General features: G+C 31.3%; 4 protein-coding genes across 5 annotated transcripts; 1 reads left to right on the top strand and 3 right to left on the bottom strand.

The window, feature by feature from the left end:
- Positions 1-1,854: 1,854 nt before the first annotated feature.
- Positions 1,855-5,972, bottom strand: LOC105783326 (apyrase 2). Its single transcript, XM_052626741.1, has 10 exons — positions 5,287-5,972; positions 4,694-4,822; positions 4,566-4,622; positions 4,384-4,476; positions 3,451-3,656; positions 3,189-3,280; positions 2,655-2,869; positions 2,389-2,578; positions 2,171-2,295; positions 1,855-2,078 (listed from the first exon to the last, which is right to left on the bottom strand). Exons 1-9 carry the CDS (start codon positions 5,605-5,607, stop codon positions 2,180-2,182), a joined length of 1,419 nt encoding a protein of 472 aa, XP_052482701.1. The 5' UTR covers positions 5,608-5,972; the 3' UTR covers positions 1,855-2,078; positions 2,171-2,179.
- A 2,262-nt stretch (positions 5,973-8,234) lies between these two features.
- Positions 8,235-10,528, bottom strand: LOC105783662 (aquaporin SIP1-1). Its single transcript, XM_012609243.2, has 3 exons — positions 10,093-10,528; positions 9,396-9,668; positions 8,235-8,680 (listed from the first exon to the last, which is right to left on the bottom strand). Exons 1-3 carry the CDS (start codon positions 10,390-10,392, stop codon positions 8,531-8,533), a joined length of 723 nt encoding a protein of 240 aa, XP_012464697.1. The 5' UTR covers positions 10,393-10,528; the 3' UTR covers positions 8,235-8,530.
- Positions 10,529-11,359: 831 nt separating this feature from the next.
- Positions 11,360-12,938, top strand: LOC105783657 (syntaxin-related protein KNOLLE). The gene is made up of 2 exons (XM_012609236.2): positions 11,360-11,556; positions 11,833-12,938. Exon 2 carries the CDS (start codon positions 11,842-11,844, stop codon positions 12,781-12,783), a length of 942 nt encoding a protein of 313 aa, XP_012464690.1. The 5' UTR covers positions 11,360-11,556; positions 11,833-11,841; the 3' UTR covers positions 12,784-12,938.
- Positions 12,866-14,520, bottom strand: LOC105783659 (bidirectional sugar transporter SWEET9). Of its 2 annotated transcripts, none has more exons than XM_052626019.1 (6): positions 14,497-14,520; positions 14,160-14,196; positions 13,870-14,080; positions 13,639-13,800; positions 13,422-13,541; positions 12,866-13,336 (listed from the first exon to the last, which is right to left on the bottom strand). In XM_052626019.1, exons 2-6 carry the CDS (start codon positions 14,177-14,179, stop codon positions 13,109-13,111), a joined length of 741 nt encoding a protein of 246 aa, XP_052481979.1. In that variant the 5' UTR covers positions 14,180-14,196; positions 14,497-14,520; the 3' UTR covers positions 12,866-13,108. The 2 variants fall into 2 exon arrangements, with proteins under 2 accessions (XP_052481979.1, XP_012464691.1); XM_012609237.2 differs by lacking the exon at positions 14,497-14,520 and adding an exon at positions 14,302-14,434.
- Positions 14,521-19,403: the final 4,883 nt, after the last annotated feature.

The following is a 19,403-nucleotide window of genomic DNA, read 5'->3' as shown; positions in this document are numbered from 1 at the left end:
TGTTTGGATATTGTATAAAACTTATTTTATTATTAATTTTGTTATTATTTTAAAGTAAACTTGATAATGAGTCGGGCCACCCGGCCCAAATTCACAAAAGGACAAAAAAATCTGTTCTTTTTTGTTTTTGTTTTTGAATGTTATTTTCTTGTTGTTTTATCTCTATTTTGCTACCATTTTACTATTATGTTGCTACTATTTTGTTGCTATTGTTTGGATATTGTATAAAACTTATTTTATTGTTAATTTTGTTATCATTTTAAAGACATTTGTTAATTTTGTTATTATTTTAGAGGCATTTACTTTTTAAGTTACATTTATCTTAGTGTTATTTAAGTCTACATATTTTTTAAAATTTATTTTCAATTTGTTGGGAAATGTGTTATTTAAGTCTACATATTTTTAAAATTTATTTTCAATTTGTTGGAAGATATTTATTTTGATGTTTTTAGTATTTTTGATGTATTATATATATTTAAAAATTATATAAAAATGATATGAAAATTAATACGAGTGGGCCGGATCGGGCCCAAGTTTTAACATTTTTATTCTGGTCGAGCTTGAACAAAATTTAGGCCCATTTTTGGGCTGAGCCTGGGCCTAAATTAAAACAAAATTGTATACAATGAAAATTTTTGGTTATTTGATTTATATAAATTTATTAAAAATAAGTTAAACTACAAATTTATTAATAATATGTATAATGGTTTTATTTTTACATATTTATTAAATTATTATGTAAAATAAATATAATTATTATATAATAAAATTGATTACTTAAGTGAATAAAATAAATAAAAGTAAAAGCATCTCAATTTTGGTGTTAGTGAGAGAGAAGGAAAAAGGCACATATCAATAAGATTCCATTTTCATTATGGGTGAGATTCCATCAGTGCGTTGGGATCCTATGCACTAAACATTTGGAAATCCAGAAATAATTGGAGTGTGTTTAAACAAACTCACACCTTCTAATTTCATCAATATTTTATTTTATTTATTTTTAATTCATTAATTTTTAAATTTTTATTTTTAATAAAAACAACCTCAACGAATATTTTAATTATATTTTAACACAATAATTTGTATTTGTATATTATTAGTTAATATGAATATAATTTTTACTTTTTTAATTATTTATTAAAAGACACCCTTGATCTAATGTCTTTTAACTTCAATTTTATTCTAATTACAACCATTATGTTTCATCATTAGTGTTAAAACTCATTGCTGTACAATCCAATAGCTAATCTCATCGCTATTGTTTTCATTCTCATTTGAACTAATCTCATATCTCATCCAAACAGATCTTAAATCTATCAAAAGCTTTTCAAATATGATAAAAGGTCAAATATTTCGAAATAATCAAATACATATTTTAAATTCCAAATTATGTTTTTCTTTTTCCAAGTTATATTTGATTTGATTATTATATGTTATAAAGAAGATAAAAGTCTTTCAAAAGATCTAACTTTAAAGAGAAAGACTAATTAATCATTACCCAAACTCAATTAAAGATCTTATTATAAATTTTTATTTATGTAAAGGTAATAATATTTGTTATTTATTTTAAAAAATATTTTAATTATTTCTTAATTAAATAACTTGTGGATGTAGAGATAAATAATTTCATATTGAATTGAATAATTAAAAGGGTATAACAAATATATAATCCGATTGAAAGGAGATCTTAATATAATGCTGCAGATAATAAATATGCCACGTAGTACGGAATTAGCTTCTAAATAATCTAACTTACAAAATACCAAATCAAATATCTAATAATCTATCTAAATTTTTATTATCTAAATATCAATTTAAAAAAAAAGATTTAGAGTATGTAATACAAGAGACAAATGAGAATTGAACATCATTTTAACTCACAAAAAGGTATTAGGGACACAAACACATTGGTAACATAACATAATCAGTTTACAAACTAAATGAACTAATTCAATTAACTCTCACAAAAATTATAAAAATCAGGGGGGGAAAATTGTAAATTACCAATGAAGAAGATTAAATCAAACTGTTTTCTCTTCCGATTATTCCGCACCAAAAAATCCAATTTCTGAGTCGTTCTGCAAATTACAGTGTATTCGATTAGCAAATGCCAATATTAACCCAAGTCATGCAATTTTTCAGTGACTAATTTAAAGTTGATGATGCTGACCTGGAATTTTTACTTCATTGCTGACACAGCTTCGATGGCACTGCCTAGCGGCCAAGCAGCTTCAACAAAGGAATTTCGGTATTTCACTTTCTTCACCAACGAAACATCTTGGTACGGATCAAGGCCTGAACGAGAAAAAGATAACTTCGGTCAATTAGAATCCTAGGAGGCCCATTTATTACGAAGTTGCATAACTTAAATTTGATGCTAAAAGTTACCGAATCCATCGACGAGCAACGTGTACTGGTAAACCAGATCCATGCATATATATGCCAGGTTACTCTCGCCCAAATCTTTATATATTGCTTTAGCATCTGCATACTTGGTTTGACAAGCACGTTTAGCAGCATCTGCAAACGAATGGGGCTGAACTTTTGCAACAGGATCACTGGCTTTAATAAAACCAGCCTGAATTCATAAACAATTTAGTTAGAATGTCTAATGGGCTTGTTTCAGGCAATAAGATTCTCAAACGGGTAAATACCTCGGCAGCCCTGTCAAAGAAAAATGAAGCAACAAACAGATTCTTCTGTCCATCTCCACCTCCGCCGTTCCATATGCCACCAAATGTGCACTTCATATGCGTGCATGAATCATTTACTTTAAGAGCCTTGAGAGTCACCCTCCTGCATTCTTCCATGCTTGAACCAGATGACGGCGCTGATGCTTTATATTCTTCTCCTCCATATTTATAAGTACCTTGGAAAGATAAAATTCCCAATATGTCAAGTACTTAAATGGCAAATATTCTGCTGAACAAAGATGATAGGACGTTACAAAAATTCGAACTATTCCATTATTCAGTGCATTCAAAGTTTCAGAATAGAGAGATGAATACAGTTAGCAGTAGGAAGCAAATACAGACAATTGCCACATTTTCAGTCATCGTAGCTATAAACTTAGTTATTCATAAATCGTGCCTGCCATTTGCAGCCCAAATACACATACACACATATATATATTTAAAAAAAAGTAGCACTTTATAGTGTTGGTTGCGACTGAAGAAATTCAAACATACCATCAAAACCCTCCAAGATGCAAGGGTTGCCAGAATCTTCAGTGGCCTTAAAAATTTCTGCTCGAGCTGCCAGTAAGCCATAATGCAAATAACTGTACACAAGAAAGCCATAAGCATATAACTAAAATATAAAGATTATAAAAATGACAGAATAGAGACCTGTCTGATAAGACTGCAGAAGGAATCACAAGCCATTAAGATTTCTTTTTATAGTCAATTTCAAATCATTAATAGAATCCTATTTTGTTAAAATGGAGGGTACCTGTGTACATAGAGGTAATATTTTGATCCCTTGAGATACATTTCATTTACATAATTGTCCTGTCCAGCTGGTACACTTGGAGCCCTTGAAGCAGCATTCTCGGAGATGGCATACGCCATTTGAACAGATCCACCACCAAGATCAACTATGCCAACTGTGTCTTGATATGTCCTTCCCAAATTCCCTAGTAGGTAATTTATTGTCACCTATAAAAGAAGATGGAGGTTAAGAAAGTCCAAATTAGGTCCATTGGCTCAATCAGTAGGAAAAATTGCAACGGAGCCTAGCCCCTGACAGCATGTAAATACTTCATTCTAGTTTCCCTAAGTTACCCCAGAGAAACCCCTCGGATTTCTCCAGTTGGCTCCGGCACCACCATGAAATCATCTTAAGCAAGACTGATCATGTTGACCAGTTATAAGATTAAAATATCAAGTAGTCCTTGTACTTAGTCAAAAGTACAATTTAATCCATTATATTACAGAATTGAGTCCTTCAATCTCTTCCATGTTTGACATTGGAGAAATAAGTAAAGTCGATAGCAATGTTAACAGGAAACCATCTTAAAGCTAGCATAGACCCCCGAAATCTGACAATAATATTGATCTCTAGATAGAATTGAAGTAGCAACATTTTTTCAATTAAGAACTTACATATTGTCGGATTGCAACTCATGTACAACTCATGTACTTTGTAAGATTTGAGAAGAAAAGTCCACATCAGCATTTAAATAATTTTACATCAATATTGTTATCAATTTTACTTGTTTGCACCTATATCAAATGCTTAAAGATTAAATTACTCGGTTCTATAATACAAGGATTAAATTGCATTTTAGCTATAATATAGGGATCGCCAAGATACTCTAACCCCAGTTACAGTATGCAAAGTAAAAGCAAATATAAAAGTACAAGAAAATTCAGCATATCATACCCACTCATAAGAACCTTCTTGAGAGCCGTCCAGAATTTTGACCCCATTTGCCTCGGATTTAAGGGTGCTTCTACTTTTCAAAAGTTCCCTAACCTAAATACATATTTAAATTGCATTAGCTTGAGGAAATGGTAAAGTAAAAGTTGTGGCCATAACAAACATGTATCCGAAAATAAAATTACCGATTGCAAAATTTTATCAGATGCCTCGCCTCCTAATGCCCTCAGACCAGCAGTTGCCTACACACAGAGTCCCATTGTTCAGCAAATTAAAAGGCTTAGAATGCATAACGCATGAAAGTAATACCTACCCCAACTCTCACAGGGGTCTTTGATCGTAAATCTAGTGGAACAACACTTTCTGCCTTGTCAAGAAGTGAAGTTAATGAATTTGCAGCAGCCTGTGGATCTTTTGCATAGTAGCTCAAACCTGGTTTAAGCTACAACAAAACAACACACTTAAAACTAATTAATACTTCGACAAAAACCTCCATAAAATTGAAGAAAATGTTCCACAGCACACAAGTAAAATGGTACCTTGAAAAGAGATCAAAGAATTGATGTTTTAAACTTTTTTTTTTTGTTCAATTCAAGTAAAATCCTTTTCTAGAGGATACAAGTTAAAATCCTACCTTACAATATTTGAGTCAAACCATGTCACAATTCACAAATATCAAATAAAGGTCACAAATATAATCTCCCCCTCCAACAAAAAAAAAGCTATGAAATAGGAAAAATAAAACCCATACTATGCCATTGAATTACCATATAAATTATCATCGTAAAGTCACGGTTCTCATCCAAATTCCAGATTTAAATCCACAAGTACATCATCGACAAAACTCCATTCCAAGAAAATATAATTCTGTCTGAAAAATTACTAACTGGGAAAAAAATAAATTACCTGTTCAAAAAGCTCTAAATCAGAGCCAATTGGAACAAGATCCAAATTCTGATCAAAACAATAAACATGAACTCGACTCCCGGAACTCCCCGCATCAAAAATCACCGCATAATTCCTATTCCCTCTGGAATTCGCCCCTACTCTCCTGCTATTTAACTCGATCTCCTCCAGCACGGCAGCATCAGACGCCGATTTCCCCGGCATGACGTATAAAAAAAAGGTTATAAGAACGATAGGGATGGATATGACCAGAAGAACGCCTCGGTACTTATGGATCTTGTCGGAGATGGAGTCATGCCTCGCCATTGAACGCTTGATCATCTTTTCTAGGTGATCGTCGGTGCCGTTTCCGGTCGGAGATAATGAGCCTCCGTTTGGACCGGACTCGAGGAGCTCGGCTGAGGATGGTGTTCGGTACCGGATCTGGCCGTTGCCGGTGGAAGCCGGTAATGGCTCCAGATCTTCCAGGTTTCTGAATTTCGGTATCTTCGAATTTATAATAAATTTAACCTTAAAAAACACAAAAAATTAAAAAATAATAATCTGTGAAATTATGATGTGATTTTGAAAGGATTGGTATTGAAAAGGAAAAGAAGGGAAAGAGAAAATGTAGAGGGAGGGATTTGGGGAGGAAACGAAGGGAATGGAAATAGATTAGGGAGGGAGAAATTATTTTGTTATATAGAGATATACATCGTAATATGCCGATTGTTGATGACAGTGAGTGATTTCATACATGTAAAATGATAAATAAAGAGATACTACATTTTACTTTTAAATATTTATTTATAATATTTTAATTTTGTTGGGTGAAATTATTAAAGTAAAATATTATTATTAAGGAATTAAAAATTAATTATGAAAGTTAATTAGTGAATAAATTTAAAATAGAAATAAATCTTTTTAAGTTCTATGGAAATTAATAAATATTAATAGTGTATATTATGAATTATATTTTTAATGATAATTATGTGAATATTTTAATTAATATAAAATTGTATAAATAAATTAAAAATACATAAATATTGAAGAAATAAACACACACGTGGTAACATGATTAAATTTAATATCCAACAATTTTATTTTGGAAGTGAAAATATTTATAAGGAGACAAGATAGAGTAATAAAATGTGAGGAAATCATGTGTGTGAGTTTAACGTACAAAGTAATTTTCTTGTTTCTCGGTTTAGACAATGTTAAGTATTCGAAGGTCTAATTATTTTTCTTTTCACTAGATGCTCAAAAACATTGCTTTTATTTTTGTTGTTTTAGTTATAAAAGAGGAAGTTGAATTTAAACCTCAACTTTATTTAACGTTGATCTTGTAATAAAATATCCTGCACCATTAAAACGTAATCTTTAACCCATTTAGGTATTTGTATCTACCAATTAACTCTTCATATTGATTATCTATTGACCCAAAGATTCTGTTAGAAAAACATAGCCTTTCTTTGGAAATATTGTATTGTTAGAATATGTAAAATTCTAGTTTTTAAGGTTGGATCCATGGTTGTTGTTAATTACTTATGTTTTCTTTTCCATGTTCTTATATATGGATTTTTTTTTTTGCTGGGTCACTATAACTTTTAGGTAATTTTATGCTCAGTTTGGGAACATGTTTTTTTTTTAAAATTCAATTTGGATTCCATCTATTATGTAAATGATAAGATTGTGATGCATATATTATGAGTAAATTAATTGAGACTCCATACAATATATATTAAAAAATATAAAATATAGATTTGTCAAATTTAATAATAATTTAAAATTTTCAAAATCGTTACTAGATACACATCTAATAATTTCACAGATTTGAGAAATTATCATAAATATTACATTTCTAAATAGTTTAATACTCAATTTACTCTAACCTAGCTTATAAACGCTACCTTAAGATTTAGTTGGATGAGAGATTTTGAGGAGAGATTTCATTTATATCTAGGATTTTGAAATTCTAAAATATTTTATTTGATTAGAAAATATTTATAAAATTTTAAAAATATACATAATGAATATTTTATATTATTTATTATTAATAGAATTATCTTTCTTTTATAATTATTTTTAATTCATAAAAATCTAATAACTTAATTTTTTAATTTATACAACCTAAATAAAAACACATTAGTTGCATTTGTTGTTCGCGCTTTACCTCATTATTGTAATTCACAAAAATAAAATTACTTATTGTTGTTTTTTAATAATCCTAAATAATGAACTGATATTAAAATTTTATTTCAAATTTAAAAACTGTACTTAAAATTAAAATATATATATACATAACTAAATTCGTTTTAAATTTCAAAGTTATCTTTATACGTGTCTAAAAATATAGTATCAAATTTAAAAAAAATTATATCTAAATGAAGAACGAATATTATTTGTTTAAAATTACTTATATTAAATTTTCATATATCTTAAATCACGAATGGAAATTAAATTTTGTATTTTAAAAATATATATATATATATATATATCAAATTTAAAAGTTTTTTATATAAACAGGTTTAAAAATATTTAATTTATTCATTTAAATTGTTTTTAAAAGGAAACATGATATCCAAATTTTTCAAAATATTATCTACTTACTTAACCTTTAAATATTTTCAATAAGGTAATTAACAAACTATATATCAAATTTAAAATTAACAAAATTATCTTAAAATTAAAAATATACCTAGTCAGTTTCATTTGAAATTTCAAAACTATCTTTTCTTATCTAAAAAATTCAATATCAAATTTAAAATTTTAAAATAATTTTTATATCCTAAATAATGAGCATATATTAATTATTTTAAATTACAATATATTATTTACAATTCGTCAATTTTAACCTTTTTTTAATTCTAAAATAATATATTTAAAATCATTTCTCATTATAGAAAAGATTATAAAATGATTTAACATATTTTAATTTATACATGTGTACATATAATCAGCTTGTGTAGTGCATGGGTAAACAACTAGTTAAGATATATTTTATTTATATTATACTAGAGAGCTCAGAATGATTGGTTCAAAACATGCAAAGTTCTGCATGAGCTCAGACTCTCTGTTGCCAAACATACTTCTGATATGTGTTTAAAATTTAAGAGCTGAAACAACATTGTTCTTCCAAAATAAGGATGGTTCTTTCATATTATCCACAACTGATTGAAAGAACCAATTCCAGAAAACAACTGTTTATTGCATAAAAGTTGAGCTTATCTGTTGTTGATGAGCACACGAATCTTTTTAAGCCACCTTATGTTTTCTTCACCTTCACCGGTGGTAGGGAGAAGAATTGCCGGAAAACCCACCCAGCTAATGTAGCTCCGATGAATGGACAGATCCAATAAATGTAAAAGTGATCCCATGTGTCATGCTGGTTGTGTACATATGCCCAACCGAAGGCCTGCAATATGATTCACAACTCCAAATGCATTAAGGGTTTATAACAATGTCTTCACCCGTAATAAGATTTACCAACTTATGAAATTTAAAGAATCCATGATAAGTGAGGAAACACATACATGATAGTATGATCTATATTTATACACACACAAACACATTAGCGTAGAACTCTATTGAATAGGAAGTGTCATCAGGACTCTAAGGAGACAATGCAATAGGAGGACCCTCTAAATGCATACAAAAACTAAAAAAAAGAATTGAACATGCTCGTATTGGGCACGTACTGGTATCTAGCCCTCGTATCTAAGTCTAAGTAACATTGATCAAATCTTTGCCCATAAGGCCAAATTTCAGTGACAACTGTCCTTGACTGACCAGCCAAAGAAGCACTGTGTAAAAGCTCCCTACCTAATCGGAATGCAAAACTGGAAACACGAGGCAGCAGTGATGGTCTATGTTACTCTAACTCTTCTTTTTTCTTGAAGAACCCACGTCCGACACATACGGAGATATGATCTTAGAGGCCCTCAATATTAATAGAAATCTAGGGAAAGAAAAATGAACATATTCGTGTTGGACACACATAACCTATGTTGCTACTCTTTATTTTTCTTTAACTATGTCCAATATCCATGTCCGATCCATATCCAAATATAGGCAAGTTAGACACAATTCAAAGTAGAATACCATATGGGAATGGAAAGGGCAAAACTTACAAATGCAGGATTCATGGAAGGTCCAGTGTAAGCAGAGCCAAACGTTACTAATGTTACGATCACAATAGAAAGAAACCACGTCTTGAAGATTTCACTCTGCGGGCCTCTAAGCATGATTAAAAGAACAATAAAGGTGATTGCAAAAGTCAAGACCCCCTCTGCAAAGGCTCCAGTGTGCGTATCTACTTTCACAGATGGTCCCTCTATCATGTGCTTGTATTGTTCCGGGATTGCCTCCATGATTGCCAGGGCACCACCCACGGCACCAAAAGCCTACCAGTGAGAGACTTGTATTTTTCAGTAATGTATCTCAACATTGAGCTTTAGCTAATCCTTTAAATTTGTCATTTAAACAGCTTAAGATGACATGACTCTGTTGCTAGAAAGGAAAAGCAAGGCAAAGATTTTAACATGATTTGTTCTTTGCAATGCATTATTCTGTCTTAAAGTAATACAATCACGAGACAAATATAAGAATGTGTCAAACCAGCAAAATTATTTTCTTTAATATTTTATAGTTTGAACTAGTAAAATGAATGTCTAACCAGTTAAAATACCAATAATATTAAACCATGCAAAAAAATCATATAATTTGATCCAAAAAGGTAAGAGAACAGCGGAATCCATGTCAAATCCAATAGAATTTCTTAAAGAAACCAAAAACCCAAGAAAGATACCAAATTAAAATTTTGTTTACCTGAGCTGGGAAGCGGAGGGCCATGGAGATAAGGGTATCGGCGCCGGAACCGGCGGCGTAGAAGGCAGTTGTAGCAGCAGGATCAAAACTAGCACCACCAAGAAATCCACCAATAATATTAAAGATGGAAAGGAAAACGAAAAAGACGACGGTGATGATAACAATAGAAGCCCAAGGTACGGTTTGAACACCAGCGGCGGTGGTTATAAAATAAGTTAATAGACCAAACGCAGATGAACAAAATACCCACAAGAAAGAGATCAACATGTCAGCGATTGCAATCTTTATTGGACCCTTCATTATTAAGTTTCTCGGTTCACTCTACTGGGTTATTTCCTTTTCCAGAGAATTTTCAACTAACAAGCAAATGGAGTGGATAATTACTAAAAAAAGAAAAAGAAAAAGAAAATAGAGACGAAGGATTTGGTTTGTTACAAAGAAAAACTTTGGTTTAGATAGGGACTGATACGTATATATAGACCAATATACTCCAAAATTATAAAAATTTAATTTAATGTTTTAAAAATTATAAAAAATACATTATTAAAATAATAGATAAAATATATAATTTAATTCGATCTCAAAATTTTTTTTGTCTAGCTCCAACATTGCATATAATCGACGTAAGATCTCCCCAAGACTTACCAGTTTAATCCAAGTATAATCGATCGTTAAACTTACCAACTCAAACATTATTGAAGCTATAAATATGAAAAACCATACCGACCTGACATCAGCTAACTACAATAAAGGCTTTGTTAACTACATTATTATTATTTATAACAATTATAATTAAGTCTATTTAAATAAAATTATTAGTAATTCTTTCAAATTTTTTTATGCTATTTAATAATAAAATATCATGTGATGATGTATGCAAATCATATAATGCATCAAATATATATAGAAAAAATCAGCACCACTAATATCATTGTTCCTTGGGTAAATCACTAAAGTAGTAGAGGTGACAATATCAAACATTACACATGAAAAATATATTTTGAGATAAAATTATGGACTCTAACAAATCGAGAAAAGCCTTGAATAAAGGAACTATTGGGCTTAGATCCATGAACAATTCTCGGCCCGATTTGAAATTTTCTTAGACGGTCACAAAGAAATGGAAAATTTGAAATATACCCCTTTTGAAACGGAAAAAAGAAGGATTAATTAAAAACAACGGGCATCCAAAATATAGCCGTTGGAATGTCGGAGCTTACGGCTACAACGGCTAGTTTTCTTTTCTTAAAACAGATTTTCCCATTTCTTTTAAGTGCTATCTCTCAGCTAGCAATCAAATTCAAACACCCGAGATCTCAGATTCCCTTTCCATTTTTCATCTTCACTTTCTTCCTAATTTTCTTTCCAAGCCAAACACCCATTAATCAAATTCTTTCCTTTTTTATCTTCCTCTCTTTGTCGGCTAATTCCAGAGATAGAGCAAGCAGCACTGCTACATTCAAGGTATGAAAACATCCATTTCATCAGTTCATATATATATATATTGAAGAATTTAGTAAATATTAACCTGATCTTTTTTTTTTGTTCTGCTGATTTGAGAAATCCCGTTTCATCAACTTGGGATCCTTTTTTGTTGTTATGCTAAGTTTCCATTGGTGAACATGGCCCTGTTTCTCTAGAGCTTTAGTCTGTTCGTCCTGTTGATATGATATTTTTGGGATCGTTTTCATAATACCAACTATTTCGTTTATTTATCTGATGGTTGTTTGGGAATTTCAGAGAGCAGAGATGAATGATCTGATGACCAAATCGTTTATGAGCTATGTAGACCTCAAGAAAGAGGCAATGAAAGATCTTGAAGCTGGACCTGACTATGATCTCGAAATGTCTTCCAACGCAAGCACCATGGACCAAAACCTTGGTCTATTCCTTGAAGAAGCTGAGAAAATTAAGCAAGAAATGGCAGTAATCCGTGAACTGTTAGGCAAGCTCCAAGAATCAAATGAAGAGAGCAAATCACTTCACAAACAGGAGTCTTTAAAGGCCTTGCGGAACAAAATCAACAATGACATTGTCACCGTGCAAAAGAAGGCAAGGACTATCAAGGCACAGCTCGAAGAAATGGACCGTGCCAATGCAACTAACAAGCGCCTCTCAGGGTGCAAAGAAGGCACGTTAGATTACAGGACTAGGATTGCAGTAACCAATGGGTTGCGCAATAAGTTGAAGGAGCTGATGATGGATTTCCAAGGTTTGAGGCAGAAGATGATGACCGAGTATAAGGAAACAGTAGGGAGAAGGTATTTTACAGTGACTGGCGAAAACCCCGATGAGGAAATCATCGAGAAGATAATATCAGATGGGAATGGAGGGGAGGGGTTCTTAACAAGGGCGATACAAGAACATGGTCGAGGGAAAGTGCTGGAGACGGTGGTTGAGATTCAAGACAGGCATGATGCAGCGAAAGAGATCGAGAAAAGTTTGCTGGAACTGCACCAGGTGTTTTTGGATATGGCGGTGATGGTGGAGGCACAAGGTGAACAAATGGATGATATTGAGCATCATGTGATGAATGCAAGCCATTATGTGAAAGATGGTTCCAAAGAGCTCAACACTGCAAAACAGTATCAAAGGAGCAGCAGGAAGTGTATGTGTATTGGGATTATTCTTTTGTTGCTCATTGTTCTAGTGATTGTCATCCCAATTGCTACTAGCTTTTCCAGTTCTTGATTGAGATGTTCTTACAGAGGATTTAATGTCCAGTTATTCCTTCTGCTTTATTTTACTTTGAAATTGTATGATCTGGAGTATGCATATAGTCCTTATGTTGGGACTCACATCCTTAAAATTCATTGTGTAGTAATAGTTTGGATTCATTCCTTAAATTTGGATTTTTTTTTTTTTACTTTTTTAATTCATAAAGACTCTTGAATTATTTAAGTAGTTCTTACATATCTTAATAACAAATTACTACTTTTCTCTCCCAAGAAGGCTATCTATGCATCCTCGTCTTTAAAAGCTTCGATTTCTGCAATTTCCACAAATTGAATCAAAATCAAGCTTTCATTTCGTCGGATTCAACTGGTTTCTCAGCAATAACGATTGTAATCTCTTTGATTTCTTGTTCATGATCTGGGAAACATGGATTTATATCCCCCACTGAGCCCTCCATATCTCCTTTTTGCATCTTTTCTGTTTTTTCAACACCCTTGTTTGCATTCTTGTATATCACATAGATGACCATTTGAGCTGTTCCAAGCAGAAATCCCAACACATTTGGAAACTGAACCAAAAACAAAACATGTCAATGTTATGAAAGATCAACCATGGTTAAATTTAAGAACTATGAATGTATGAATTTGACTTACAGCCACGTATAAATCTTGTAAGAAAAGTCCATAGAAGAACCACATTGTGGAACATAATGTAAGAAAAAAGGAGAGAAGAAATGGCATGTATTCCACACTTTTTGTCCTTATCACACGTCTCTGCAACATAAATGGTGATTGCTTTGTTGAGATAATATCATCCCCTCCCCCCAAAAAAAAAAAAAACAAACAAACAAAGAAACTGTTGTAAACAAACCATTATGCCTAAAGGAGAAGCAGAGACTGCAACACTGTTAACAGCACAAACCCATCCCATCACTGTCACACGTTTAGACCTTTCTCTAAACAAATTGGTGGCCACCATTATCAAACAATACCCTCCTAGGTTGAATAAGATTATCCATTTCACTGTAAAAACCTGCAAATTCCAAAAATCAAATTCCCAGTACCGAGTTTAATTGAGTTCAGCTGAGTTAACAAATGTTACCTTATCCCTCTTAGGTGCGTATACAATGTATAATATAAGATAGATAATTTCGATGGCACATCCGAAGCAACTGATGCCGACGATCAGATTGGCGTTGGTCTTAAGCATACCGTAGTACAATAACATCATTGAACTGGAAAGTGCAACCATGTAAGGGATTGATTGGTACCCTTCAGCAGTTCTTTTCTTGTATATTGTATAAAAGGTTTTCCTGAGAGAGATAATATGAGTCAGATTTATTAGCAATGTGCCATTGGTTCATGAACTAATAATATGTATAAGGCTCTTACACTGGTGACAAGAACACCATGAATGAAACAATGCTACCTGAAAATTAAAAAAGAAAAGAAAAAAGCATAGCAACATCAATAAGCAATATGTAAAAGCAAAGGCAACATTCATCTCTAGTCTGAATTACATAAAAAAAAATACCCAAGACCCCAAATATGAAAGCAAGCTGATGATGAGGTCCAAAGAATCCCATTTTGATTGATATATGCTTGAAGCTCTTTACACTGATTCTCAGTAGAAAAGAACTTAAGTCCAAATACACTAGAATCCCATTATTTATATATATTCAAAAATAAGAGTTAGGACAGTAATTGATGTTTCAAGTTCAAAGCATACAGTGTCATGCCAGGGAGATAAGTCGGCCGAGTTTAATTTTCCACTTCATCCTCATCATACATTGGTGGATGATTGAAGAACAACATTCTCAAATCTTTATGTTGACCTTTACATTCCAAGAAAGAAGTTAGTTGTTCATCTTCATCAAAAGAAAGTGGGAGGCAAATGTGATCATTTTCAGTGAATTTGAGTTAGAAAAGCAAAGCATTTTCAGCCACGTAAATGCACATAAGATCTAGCCCCTTTGTTTTGTTTACCATAAATGAGCAATACTCAAACCCAATAAGGACTAGATTAGTTCCAGCGTCCAAAAAAAAAAAAAAAAAAAAAAGGTGGGTTTAAAATATAAATATCCGTATGTAAAGGAGAGATTGACTAAAGCTTTGTTCTAATGTTGAATTTTATAAAAGGACTTTGATTTTGTATAATTTTATACGTGAAATTTTGATTTGATACAATTCTCACAAATTTTAATATAATTATTGATTTAACATCATTTTATGTTTATTTATTGCATACATATATAATTATATTTATCAAATATAAAAATGAATTGATGTTGTTATTTCTTTAAATGTGTATGATTGAATCAAAGTTAAAGTTTCATGTATACATTTAAACCACAATCAAAGTTTCATGTGTATCATTGCACCAAATCAAAGTTCGTGTATCATATTGCAGAATGAATCAAAGTTCACGTATAATTTTAAAATTTATCTCTTTATTATCAAGGCTGAACAAACACTTTTTCAACTTAAATCTTGATTTCAAATTTTAAAAATTTGGTAAACAAGCATCTTTTTAAGTTCAACCTCGATTTTAAATTGAGATTTTAACTCAAGCTAAAAAGTTTTAGCTCTTGACTTTTGGAAAAGTGTTTTCCAACGAAGTTACATTTTATTATCCAATTAAATCTTTTACTTTACAATATTATGTCTAAAATTGACATTTTATCTTCTTAAAAGTTTTTTATAGTAATGGTAAACATTATCCATCCTTTTCAACCTTAATACTAAACTAACCTTTAATAACGAGATTAAAATTTATAAATTCTAGAGTTTCATATTTGTAAATGATATGTAAGTTAATTAATAAATTCAATACTTGTAATAAATAATTTTATTGAGCTGAAAAATATTTTGTTTTTATTTAATTTCAAACTATAATTTTAACAACAAAATCATTTATTTTATCTATCTAATGTTATATTTTGATATGAAAGATAACAATGTAGAAGTGCTTTTGTGATAGAAATACTTGTGGAGTGTATCTAATTCAAGAAACAGCTTCATCCTGCTTTCTTTCTTAATAGCTGTATTCAATTTCTTTGAAATCTTTTTTTTTTTAAATTTAAAGAATATGTGGAGGTTATCTTTTGAAATATAAATCATTAATCGCAGTGACTGAAAATATAATTTTCTAATTATATTTCTAACCTTTTCTTTTAAATTCATCAAAGTGTTCATAGGAAAAGCTAATCATTCAACCCAACTTGAATCAACTTAGATCGAAACAATGATATTTTGCAATTTTAATTGACTTAGCCAGCGCCCACTCCTAACTGCATTCTTTCTATTAAAAAATATTTAAAATTACTTATAGAAATACATATATATTATACAAGTCGAAGGATAAAAATCATAACTAGACTAGGCGATGCCAAACTATTTCAGAACAATCATTGTGTAGGATTTTTTACCAAAATATTACAAAAAAAAACTAAAATAATATACAAAAAAAACTATTTATCAAAATAATACAAAAAAAAGGCAGAATGTAGGGCCTGCCACAGGCAGCACCAATGGTGCCTCTGGCAGAGGCGGCACCAACATGTTCATATTTCAGCCATTTGTTCTTATTTTTTTCCCCGATTTTATTACTTTAAAAAAATATATATTATTTTCTACTTTTATTATTTTACATTATTTTAGTATATTGGTGCCGCCTCTGCCATAGGCACCATTGGTGCCACTTTATGGCGAGCCCTCTATTCAAATTGCTTTTTTGTATTATTTTGGTAAATAATCTTTTTTGTATATTATTTTGATATTTTTTATTTTTTTGTAATATTTTGGTAAAAAACCCCATTGTGTAGCAGTTGAAATTTTTTATCTTTTCTATTTGCAACTCAAGATTTTTGCATTATCTTAAATTAGTATGGTTCTCACCCACACTTCATGTTAGGTTGATTATTTATTTTTGCTAAATTATAGGATAAATTTTTAAAGGTTATAATATGCTCAAGTCTTTGCACTCTTTATATATTTTGTTTAATTTTCATACTTTTATTTTTAGGCAATTGATCCCTATAGTTTTTAGTTTTAAAATTTAGGTCAATTTGTTAACACTATTAAAATTATGTTAAATTTTCTAATGTGACATTTAAAATTAAAAAAACCTCCTTTGGTATTCATGTAACAAAAATGATATTATAATGGGCTTGAATTTAATAGAGATTTTAACGGTGTTGATAATTCTTAAAAATTCACCTTAGCATTTTAATAAGAATAATATATTACTTTAGAAGTTTCTAAATAATACAGGAACCTGAAATAGGACTATTGTTTCGAACACACCAAGTTTAAAGGTTGAAATGTCTAAGAAGGAAAAGCCTAAGACTACCATTTCAGATTTTGTTGTCCAAACATTGATTGAACAAAATGACAAGATGATCAACGAGTGATAAGAAGAGGTTTCTTGGAAGAGAAAGTACTACAATTGTGCATAAACATTTGGTACGACACCTTAGGAATAGTGTAAGAGATCAAAGAGATTCAGATCCTATATCCCTGAATTACAGTGGGAGAGGATTGGGAAAGAACTAGATCTTATACTCAGTGGGAGGAGGATGGTTCAAATTTTATGTCCTAGAATTACAATGGATTGGACCTTGAAGATTACATTTTTATTCATGCATACACGTCTAGTTAGGAGCATTTGATTCATTTTTTTATCATGACATCCTAATCATTAGGCATAATTAGGTTCATTATACAGGTCATGTTCTCCAGAGAACAAATTGGTTAAGCTATCAGTCCTATCTCCCGAAGCAGCAGTAGAGTAGGTCGAAGATTGTAGATCCTATCTCCCTAAGTAGTAGTGGAGCAGATAGAAGACGGCGAATCTTATCTTCCCAAGGTAGTAGGGAAGCAGATTTAAGCCACTAGCCTTGTCTCCTTGAGAAGCAGTGGAGTAGGTTAAAGATTGTAGATCCTGTCTCCCTAAGCAGTAGTGGAGCAGATAGAAGACGACGAATCTTATCTTCCCAAGGTAGTAGGGAAACAGATTTAAGCCACTAGCCTTGTCTCACTGAGAAGCAGTGGAGTAGGTTGAAGATTGTAGATCTTGTCTCCCTAAGCAGTAGTGAAACAGATCGAAGACGGCGAATCTTATCTTCTCAAGGTAATAGGGAAGCAGATTTAAGCCACTAGCCTTATCTCCCTGAGAAGCAATGGAGTAGGTTGAAGATAGCAGATCTTGTCTTATTGTATTGCCAGCGAAGTAGATCGAAGATAGCAGATCTTGTCTTCCTGTATTGGCAGCGAAGTAGATCGAAGATAGTAGATCTTATCTTCCTGTATTGGCAGCAAAGTAGATCGAAGATAGCAGATCTTGTCTTCCTATATTAGCAGCGAAGTAGATTGAAGATTGTAGATCCTGTCTCCCTAAGCGATAGTGGAGCAGATCAAAGACGGTGAATCTTATCTTCCCAATGTAGTAGGGAAGCAGATTTAAGCTGTAATGGCCCAAATTCAAAATTATCGGAATAGTAGTTTCGTAACCACAAATCCAATTTAAAGAGAAATTTATTTTAATATTTTTGCATGAATATTGATATGATAGGAAAAATCGTATGAAAATATCGATAGAAAAATTTTACTTGATTAAGCGGTTAGTTAGAAAAAGAAATTATTGAAGAAATTAGGTAAAATAAGATATCGAGACTTGATCTCATAAAACCGAGTCAAAAATATTTTATAAATATTTATGAAGTGTTAGTAATATGGTATTAAAATTTCGTTAGAAAATTTTAATGTTTGGGTAGTCAATTAAGTAAAAGGACTAAATTGAAAAAGGTGTAAAAGTTACTAGAGGGATTAAATAGCTCAATTGTGAAATGAGGAGGGCATAAATTGCAAATAACCCCAAAAGGAGATATTTTGGGCGGCATACGCTGAGAAAAATCAGGAGAATTGAAGAAATAAGGGTAAAATTGAATATTACAAAATTTGCTTTAAAAGTTAGGACTAAAGTGGAATTATCTAGATTTCTCTTTATTTTCTGCACTCTCATCAGCCAAAAACGTCCTAAGGGTTTCTTCAAGCTGGTTTTCATAATTTTGCACCAAGTGAGTTAATTCTTGCCTTTTTCTTGTAATTTTGTGTTTCTAAGACTTTTACAACTAGGTCCTATTACTAAATTCATTAGTTTTTGATTTTATGAATGATATTGAAAGTTGATATGAATATGTGCTGGAAGTTTATGAGTAAATAGGATGAAATTGATGCTTTAATTTGTTTATGAGATGATTTTATTAGGTAATTCCAATAGAAATTGATTTGTAGGACCTAATTGTGAAAAAGTTTGGAATTAAAGTTTAGTGCTGAAATTCTGATTTCCAAAGGTTATAAGGTAGTTTAAAGTGATATAATAAAGTGTTTATTGAGAAAAATCAGCTCAATTGAGAGGTTAATTGAGCAGGGACGAAATTATCATTGTTGAAAGTTTAAGGGAAAAATGGTAATTAACACCATGCACTAAAACAGTTTTGGACAGCAGCAGTACTCTGACTTTGAAAAATCACCAAAAATTGTAGAGATCGAATTAGAGGATGAATAAAATATTAAATTAAAGCTTATTGAGTCTAGTTTCTTATAAAAGAAACGGTGTAAGAAATGGAATCGTAA

Source organism: Gossypium raimondii, chromosome 13 (genome assembly GCF_025698545.1).
Source record: "Gossypium raimondii isolate GPD5lz chromosome 13, ASM2569854v1, whole genome shotgun sequence".
Classification (NCBI taxonomy): Eukaryota; Viridiplantae; Streptophyta; class Magnoliopsida; order Malvales; family Malvaceae; genus Gossypium; species Gossypium raimondii.
Note: the sequence above shows the minus strand (reverse complement) of the source record. Positions and strands in the feature narration are given on the sequence as shown.

Bases quoted from the DNA above. Each gene is read 5' to 3' on its own strand.
- LOC105783326 (XM_052626741.1), bottom strand. From the start codon at position 5,607: ATGATCAAGCGTTCAATGGCGAGGCATGACTCCATCTCCGACAAGATC. The intron at 4,477-4,565 runs GTAATTTTATTT...ATATGTATTTAG, and splicing joins CTGATAAAATTTTGCAATCG to GTTAGGGAACTTTTGAAAAG. The intron at 3,657-4,383 runs GTATGATATGCT...CTTCTTTTATAG, and splicing joins AAGAAGGTTCTTATGAGTGG to GTGACAATAAATTACCTACT.
- LOC105783662 (XM_012609243.2), bottom strand. From the start codon at position 10,392: ATGAAGGGTCCAATAAAGATTGCAATCGCTGACATGTTGATCTCTTTC. The intron at 9,669-10,092 runs GTAAACAAAATT...TCTCACTGGTAG, and splicing joins CCCTCCGCTTCCCAGCTCAG to GCTTTTGGTGCCGTGGGTGG. The intron at 8,681-9,395 runs GTAAGTTTTGCC...ATCATATTGCAG, and splicing joins CTTCCATGAATCCTGCATTT to GCCTTCGGTTGGGCATATGT.
- LOC105783657 (XM_012609236.2), top strand. From the start codon at position 11,842: ATGAATGATCTGATGACCAAATCGTTTATGAGCTATGTAGACCTCAAG.
- LOC105783659 (XM_012609237.2), bottom strand. From the start codon at position 14,353: ATGGGATTCTTTGGACCTCATCATCAGCTTGCTTTCATATTTGGGGTC. The intron at 14,081-14,159 runs GTAAGAGCCTTA...TATCTCTCTCAG, and splicing joins ATGGTGTTCTTGTCACCAGT to GAAAACCTTTTATACAATAT. The intron at 13,801-13,869 runs GTAACATTTGTT...TGGAATTTGCAG, and splicing joins ACGCACCTAAGAGGGATAAG to GTTTTTACAGTGAAATGGAT.